Source organism: Corvus brachyrhynchos, unplaced genomic scaffold (assembly GCF_000691975.1).
Source record: "Corvus brachyrhynchos isolate BGI_N302 unplaced genomic scaffold, ASM69197v1 scaffold99, whole genome shotgun sequence".
Lineage (NCBI taxonomy): Eukaryota > Metazoa > Chordata > Aves > Passeriformes > Corvidae > Corvus > Corvus brachyrhynchos.
Genome location: NW_008239778.1, coordinates 610,464 through 619,217, shown reverse-complemented (window position 1 = coordinate 619,217; position 8,754 = coordinate 610,464). Strand labels below are relative to the sequence as shown.

The 8,754-nt window shown below is 39.0% G+C and overlaps 1 protein-coding gene across 1 annotated transcript in view; it reads right to left on the bottom strand.

The window, feature by feature from the left end:
* Positions 1-5: 5 nt before the first annotated feature.
* Positions 6-8,754, bottom strand: part of INPP5K (inositol polyphosphate-5-phosphatase K) — a gene marked incomplete at its 3' end in the record, with an annotated part of 11,190 nt that continues 2,441 nt past the window's right edge. Inside the window, exons 4-13 of the mRNA XM_017742956.1 lie at positions 7,109-7,225; positions 6,620-6,792; positions 5,895-6,006; positions 5,290-5,399; positions 4,687-4,713; positions 2,823-3,015; positions 2,444-2,581; positions 1,876-1,959; positions 1,103-1,207; positions 6-113 (exon numbers count right to left, since the gene is read on the bottom strand). Of these exons, the coding sequence (XP_017598445.1) occupies positions 6-113; positions 1,103-1,207; positions 1,876-1,959; positions 2,444-2,581; positions 2,823-3,015; positions 4,687-4,713; positions 5,290-5,399; positions 5,895-6,006; positions 6,620-6,792; positions 7,109-7,225 (1,167 nt within the window). The remainder of the gene's footprint in view (positions 114-1,102; positions 1,208-1,875; positions 1,960-2,443; positions 2,582-2,822; positions 3,016-4,686; positions 4,714-5,289; positions 5,400-5,894; positions 6,007-6,619; positions 6,793-7,108; positions 7,226-8,754) is intronic.

Here is an 8,754-nt window from a genome sequence, read left to right as displayed (position 1 = left end):
ATCCCCTTTCTCTTTTCAGAATCCCCCCCTGATTCTGGATTGTCAGGCTTCTGCAGCCAGCTGCTCTCTTCCTCTGGCAGATCCCCTTCTATTGGTGTTTTGCTAGGCTGAATCTAGGAGAGAGACAAGTAACAAATTAACAATTCAAAAGCACCGTCTTGCTCTGTATTATTTATACCACTATATAAAGAATTTGATAAAAATTAAGAAGATTAAGAAAATCTACTATAGTGATAGCAAAATATGAAATGTCATCCAAGAAGATAGGCAGCAATCCTGCAGAGTCTCTGATAGATATTGAGCTCAGAGACAACACAAATACTCCACTCTGCCAAGTTTTTCTCGCCCATACAGAAAAAAATATATATTAATAAAATATAATAGTATAAAATAGGAATGAGATACCAGCCAGCCCAGGAACTTTCATTATTGTATTCCCTAAGGCACTGGAATTTTACAGTCTTCTAAAATCCCTTCATCCTCATCATCAACAATGCAGAATTCCAATTTAATGATTCCCCACCATATTAGCACAGCCATAACAGCGTGGAAAATTATGCCCAAACAAAATTATTCTGGAAAAAACAGTGCTTGTGTAGAAGCAGCAATGCTTGGTCAGTTCATCTTGTTTGGGCAGGTTAAGTCATCCTTGCAGAAATTAAACAAAGCCTGTTAATCAAATAACTTGAGTCCAGCTGTCCCATCCTTCCCAAATTCAAGTGACAATTTCCAGGAAACACTTTTGTGCAAGTCACAAAATGGAGCACAAAAAGCTCAGCTACAATCTGCCAGAAATTTGGCAGCACTTGATTTGTCATCTTTACAGAAACTGGGGATCTAACATTACAGAGCCTGAAGTTCCAAAAGAGAACACGGAGAGAGAAACCTGTCTTATTTCACTGCTGTGTGATGCCATAACAGTCACTCAGAGTCTTTTGGCATATAAGCAAATTCTTTTTAGCTAGGACATATTCTTTTAAAAATTCCTTCTGCTGCCACCTTCCCAAGGATTAACACAGCTACATTCAGATGCATATGAAAACAAAATAAATATTAAAAAAAAAATTACATCAACATTAATCAGTGCTTCCAAATGTATTACCTGAAAAGGCTCACTGATGCCAACTATTGACTGCAAGTTATTGCTATAATAACAAAGCAAAAATTCTCCTCCCATCTTAGGTATTTCTGAAGCACTCATGTAAACCTGGCAAGAATAAGAACAGGCAATGAGCAATTTCCACAGCAAAAGACGTTTACAAAAAAGCCATTCAGGACACTATCAAAATCAGTATCTGCTATTTATAAGCATGTTTTAAAACGTAAGCTCAAACAGATGAGGACAGAAATAACTCAGGAAACCATCTGAAAATTAAATCAGGGAGGAGAAGGAATATCCTTCACCATGTCAGCAAGCTCTCTTCTCTCTTCAGTGAGAAGGGAGAAGAGACCCAGAGTGGTTGTAAGGGAAGGGACAAAGCCACAGAGCAGCAGAGGGAGTGGAGCTGCCTCCTGGTGGGAAAAGCAGACCAATTCACTACCTTGGTTTGGGCCTGTCCCAAGGAGCCACGGTTCCCAGTTTCAACTTCTATTCGTTCAGGTAAGTATCTTTGGATAGTTACCATTTGTATCAAAGTAAGTTTTATTTGTTTGGTTTAAATCACTTTAGGTAGTCACTACTAGAAAGCTTTGTAACTGACAGCAGCTTTTAAAGAGGGACCAAAACATTCAATAGGAACAATTAGGAAGAGGGATTTTAAATATTGTTTCAAATTAGCTTCAACTGGGAAGAGAATACAGAACCCCTAAGGAGAAGGGGATATGGAACAGAACTCCAGTGGGAAACTACATTAGAAAGAAATACAACTGACTTACTTGTTTGCTGTCTTTGTTGGAAGAAATTTCATCATCTTCCACCCAAGCGTAAGTAACATAATCATTCACATGCCTGAAAGTCACCTGCAGGGGAAGATCCAAACCATCAGCTTCCTGATGGAAACGAAAACCATACACTACATGGGAAACTCAAAGTTGTGAGAGATGTTTACTTTTTCACTGAAATAATTAAAGCACTCTTATGATCAAAACATTTTGGGGGCTTGCACAAACCTTGTTTTCTGAGAGGGTGGGAGTGCTCTGTTCTCTCACCTGTCTATAGACTTTTATTTTTGTTCTTTTTTTTGTTGCATAAACTCCTTTCCAGAGCTTCTGAAACATTTTACTTAAATAAACCACCAGATTATCTTAGCAGAGAATTTAAAGGGTGTGGAAGAACTCCCATGCTGTAGGGCTAAACTGTCAGCACACAGAACTAACGGCAATCAAGGACACAACCATTTCAGAGAGTTCTGCACTAGCAAGAATCACTGCTCCAAAACTCTCAACGACCTCCTGCAGTCACATTCACCATCTTTGCTGAAGATCCATGATGAGATAACTTTACCTGGAAGAGCCCAATCCAGTCCCAAGCGCTGCTGGGGAATTCAGGCACCGTGGAGTAGCGCATGAAAACATCGTGCTCTGCACTCCACTCACCCTCAGGACTCAGTGTGACCAAGGGATCTGAGACAAGAGGCTTCATCTACACAAAAGAACAGAGTTAAACTCAGTCAAGCCTGTCATTCTTTCAGTTATTCTTTTCAAGTTATTCTCTGTCACAATTGCCACCTGTGGGACTCTTTAACTGACTGGAAATAACCTGAAAGCAATTTGCTGCCTTCACTATGATCAGAATGAAACAGAGATTATGGTTTAGGAAATCAGCTGCTGTAAGGCAACACTGAGTAAAACAAACTTTCTGAACAATATAACTGGGACAGCACCTCAAGCTTGAAAGTTCCTGTAACAGGTTTGTGATCACTGATGCCATAGCTCATGTGACTGACATAGTTATTCAGAGTAACAGAAATCGGGTTCTCTTCTTCAGGGAATTCGCCTTCTTTTGATGCAACCTCACAGAGATTTTTCACTTTCCATAGAATTCTATCAGTCCATGCTGGCTTTCTTTTCTTCTCACTGCAAAAATGTAAGGTAAAAAGTGAAATGAGCAGAGAAACAAATTGCCAAAAGCTAAGAATGCTGTGCAAAATCTACTCCAAGACTGTGAGATACATATTAATAAAAGGAGGCAATCATATCCAAGCTTCATTTTACAGCTCTGTTTAATGTGTTTTACAACCAACATTTCCTTAATTTGAACTCCATTCACCCCAGATCAGTTTCACGGCTTTCTGAAAGAGGAGTAAAATGAAGGGGAGAAGGACATTTCAGTGGGTTAGTTGGCTTCATACAGGAAATGATACTTTCTCCTAAAACCCTGTAAAAACATGCATGAACATTGAGTGAGTACAGCAACTGCCCCAGGCTCCAAATGTACAGATATTCTGAGAAATGAGGGCGTAAACATAAGGAATATGTAGGAAGAGTTTGAAGGATGTTTGAAATTATTCAAAATATTTGAGAGCAAGTTTCTTTTAACAACAAAAAACAGGACAAACTTGGGTAGCTTATGGTAATCACAGGTGCCAGAGCAATGCTTTATTTAGAAGTTCCTCTAAATTGTACCAGCCTGCATTTCAGGTTTGCAAGCTACTGCTGTCTCATAACAACAGGCTTTTAAAATTCCATAATCAAGGAAGTTGTGCCTGCAACTGTGCTATACATCAAACTGTTATCACAATGCAGAGTTTCCTTTTATACCACATCAATTACACCAGAAGACATGAGCCCTCTGTGGTTCTCTCTGTAGAGGAAGACTTAACAGCAACTCTCTGGATGGGGGGATCACTTCAAATTGAAATGGAGAAAAGATCATACCCTATGGAAGAGGAATTAGAATGGACTGGATTGGATTATAAAAGTTAAAAGGAGAATGTGTAAGGAAAACTGTCAGTTTAATAACTTTAAATATCAAAACCAAGGCCATTTAGTTCAATATTCAACAGAATTTTGTTTTACCCCTTCCCACCTTTAATAAGGTGGAAAGATTTGAAATGACTAAGGGCTCTTATCCCACTTACTCCAGTAATTACATAAACCGACAGAAATCTTTATGAGCTGCCAGATGTCTGCTCTGCTGTGCAGGAAAATACCAAAACAACAGCTTAAGGTAATACACTCACTGTTTTAGAGAAATGGGGTATTAGATGGGAAACAAACCCTCAAAATTCACACTGAAGAATTATCAAAAGTAATATTCTGTGGGCTTCAGTAAAAGCAACTTTTGCAGGATGCTTGCCTTGAGGTCTGCTGGTCACCCCCATCTGAGCAAAGTCTCTCTGGTAGCTTGAACAGCAGCAGGATGCACACAGAATGTATAAATACACTTTTTATTCTTTCAATCAGCCAATACAGACAACCAGCCTATGAATCCCAATATGCCCAGGTTTGGATTATTATAAGTCTTTTTTGTTAACTGGATTTACTGCTGGTCCCATTACATCTCTTTACATTCAATTAAGAAGCAAAATGTCTTTGGATCCACATGAATGAACTTCCAATATTAAGTGCAACAGCAGAGTAGGTAACAGTGCAGCTTTCAGACAGGTTAAAAAAATCCCTAAAGAAAATCAGCTGTTATCTGATTTTCAAATATTTCACAAAAATCAAAGCAAAAGCTCAGATGGAGCCTTGTTTTGATTCTGAAATATTAAAAAAACTACAAAATTCAGAAAGTTCTCTTCTTACTTAAACCAAAACAGGGACTTCTGTTCTCTGGAAGTAAAGAAAAAGATCAGTACAAAACCCTGTTTGGACAGGAACTTATCCTTCTGTGGAAACATAAGACTAATACTTAACAAACAGACTTTAATATCAGAGAAAAACTTTGGAAATATGAGATACTCCATTTTCAACTTAAAACAATCAATAGAGACAAATACACATTAATTTTCAAATACCAGCATACCAAATGAAATGCTTAAACAGAGAAGGGAAACAAAAATGGCTGACAATTATTCTTTTGCTCCTTTTTCACAACCAATGAGCACTTTTAGTAGGAAAGAACAAAACAGAAGCAGCTTAAACAAGTGCTCATTTATTCTGTGAACCTGGTCTTTCCAAAAAGGAAGCCGGGTTGTTTCATTACTTCCCTCATACAATCAGCAGACCCCAGCTTCTTCAGCAAAAAATATTCATTTACTCAGATTCAATCAATCCAAGCCTAACAGAACAGCTCAATAGCCCCAATTCACGAGCACAGTCAGGAAATTCAGGTTTGCTGATTGCTGAAGTGATATTTAAGCAAGCACCACATTCACTCTCATATTCCCAACTCATTTTATCTTTTACCTTGTGTCATAGACCTCCGAGTAAAGGTCAAACTTGTAGGTGGGCTTAAACTGCAGAGGACCCTCTTTGAATTCCTTAAGAAACACTTCCTTCTTTTTTGCCATATTTAACTGCAAATATAAAAAGTAAAATTTAAAGATTATGTTTAAAAATCTGGTCTTAAAGGATGATTGGGAAAGCATCTTCCAGGAGTTCAACATTGCAATCAGTACAGCGTAATTGGAAAGGTGAATTCAGAAGGGCCTCTTTGTTATAGCAGAACTCTTGACATGATCCATCTGAAAGCTTTGGGGCAATTCCAGAATAAGGTTGTCTTAAAAATAATTCTTGGGAGAAGTCAGGGTAAGGAACAACTTGACAAGACATGAAGTTCAAAGAAAGCTCCAGTCAAATGTGAGCATTATAAATGAGTAAGAAACTACACCAAAGCAAAAAAAGTTGGCAATTAACTGGGGCTTATGACCACCTCATGTTCCACCTCATGACTGCTCTCAGTTTGTGTTCTGTAACAGAAATTAGAAGCTCAAGGTGTAATTTAACTACTGTGTTGTGTTTGTGTGCATTAAAAACAAACCCAAACCCCCAAAGAGACTGAGACAACCTACCTGGTCCTTTTCCCACAGCAGATTGAAGCGCTTGTTATTGATTGATTCTCTGACAAAGTGTATCCCATAATCTGCTATCCGGAAGTTTAGATCTCCAAACCAGAAGAGAATCCTTAAAAAAACCAACCAAACCAAAATGCATAAAACGTGGCAGATTTATAGGAAACCATTAAAAGAGGGAAGAATTTGACAGAATATTAGCCATTACACTAATTAGGTGCTCTAAACACTTATATTGCTTAATGCAAACAGCTTAAACACAAACATTAAGTAGTTATAGATAAGCTTACACAGGGATAACCTGCTGCTAAGTAAAAAAAATTTAAAGTAATTGGAACAGTAAATTAAGTCCCTTGCTTTCTTGCTGCTTGCTCATTACTGCCTGAATATTAACTTCTCCTAAGTCTTATGTCTCTGAACATTTAACAGCAACCTAGAGGATTTTTGGTATAAACAGGCTTTAGTTTCTAAAGCTTTCCTGCATGACATGTACAGTCTATATGCTAACAAATGTATTAAAAAATTAAAGACTGGAAGAAAACAGTCTTGTAAAACAGACATCTGTCTTTCAGGTTATCTTTTCCTCACAGGGTTCAGGGTCAAGGCCGAAGGGACATTTAAAATAAAAATGATGGATGAAAACTCCAATCCCAAAACTCTTCAGTGCAAGAGTTCACCATATAATAGATAAAACCTATAGAGACAGAACTAAGTGAACAACTCACTCATGATCCATGGGACTTGGAATATCCTCTCCTTCAAACTGCATTTCTAGAATTTTTTCAAAGTCATCCAGTCGCTGCTCTGTGTTCTCCATGTGAGCTGGCAAGTGGCAGTTCATGAAACAGATCGTGCGACCAAAGAGGGACATGCGGATGCTGACTCCTCCTTTGTTCCCCTGGGATGGAAGAACAACATTCCCTGAAACTGCAGTCAATGCCTGCAAGTGTAACTACTAACACCACCTACAACTTTTTAAATCTTGCAATTTAGATTTAAATCAGTACAATTTCTTCCCACACAAGTTGTTGTGTATCAGCAAATAAACCGGTGAAATTATGGTCTGCGCTGCACACAAGGCTCAAACAAATGAGTCTGCTTGTCAGTTTATTAATTTTTAATTAAACCACATCTCCTATCTCTCAGCATGGATCCATGCAGAGGCACACAGCACCATAAGTAACCAGGGCAACCACATCTCGGGAATTCCTTACCCAGTATCCATAGAGGCCTGTCCGTGTGTAGTGGGTGTGGATGTCCCGGACGAAGGGAAGGTGGACGTGCTTCACAAAGATCAGAAGCAGCAACCCCTGCATGCGAACTGAGGAGAGCTGGAAGAGACAGAAAAGAAGGAATGGTCATTTCCAGGAGTTCCTTGGGTTTACTTCACAGGAGCTTTTAGGGGAAGAAGGCCAGAGCAGAAGTCATGCAACTCCCTTGCCAAGCCTGGCCTCAATACTGTGACACAGTAAATGCAGACCCATTTCAGTGCTGTGAAAAACATATTCCTTATAAACAAATCTGATCAATCCCTCAGCTAATTAACACAGTTCTAACATTATATTACAAATTTGAAGTTGACCTCAAAACATGCACCTGCCCAAACCTCTTTAAAGACTTTTCTTCTGCCTTACCAGCCTCTTGTTTCATTCTTTAAGAATCCTGTTCATGAAGGACCAAATCCTTCACTTTTCACCTAAAAGCTTTACAGCTCACACGTACAAGTCCTCCAACAGCAGCAAGTTTTTCAAACTGAAGCACCCTTCAGCAGATCATTAAATATTCTAAATGCCATTAAATGCCTCAAAAGCACAGCAGTCAATTCCAGGCATCTGCAAAAACAATGAGCTGCAAACAGCAGTAACTCCTGCCTGCAGTGCCTGTAAAAACTGATTTACCAAACACTTAGGGAGCATACAGACAGGGGGGGTTTTGTAGTTTAGGGTTTTTTTGGTTTGTTGTGTGTGGAAATAGTCTAATAAAGATGTCCTTCATTGAACATTTATGGACTTTACAATGTTTCTGGCACGAGACACAAAATTCATTGTGTTTGTTTTAATGATAATGATTCCATTTAAAATACAGATATTGAAATACATTAATTGTAGTTCAATTTTATGCTGGATTAATTTAGAAAAAGACTACATTAGAATAAAACTGACATGCAACGGCTGGAAAAGCACAAAATTTCAGCCCAAAATTTAAAACAGAATTCCTCTTTTCTTTGTCTTCCTATCTACACAGTTAAATGATTTCAGAATATATTTTAATGTTCTCATTGTCTTTGAACCCAACAAAATACTAAACAGAATACTGAAACAATGGACTGCAATTACTCGACGATGCATGAATATTTTAGTAGTCAGCATTCTCCTTTCCATAATTACATTCATGAGGTACTCGGATCTTCCAGTCCCTCTATTATTTATTTGCTTTGTTTCATTCTGCTGTGGCCAGTCCCAAGACATTTCTCAAGATCCACAGGTCCTGAACACCACAAGGCACTGACCCTTCCTCTGCTGGAACCAGCACCAGTCCCACCAGTCCTCAGAGCCAAATCAAGCAAAGCCCTTGCACAGAGGAAACATGATCCTGTGGATGGTGAAAGAACTGACTGTGACCAATGTAACACTCTGAAACAGACTCTGTTACTGAGGGGACAGAATGTCCCGAGGATGAACACCTATCCCTCCACACCCAACCTCGTCACAGGTCAGCCAAGGGGCAACTGCTCCTCTCCTCCTCAACCAAATTCCTGGCTAAGTCCTAGGATAACCTTTCCTTGCTGCCTGGTTTGATTTTGACCCGGCCTGACAGCTCCCCCTTATTATTAGAGCTAATCAAGTCCTGCTGACAGCCC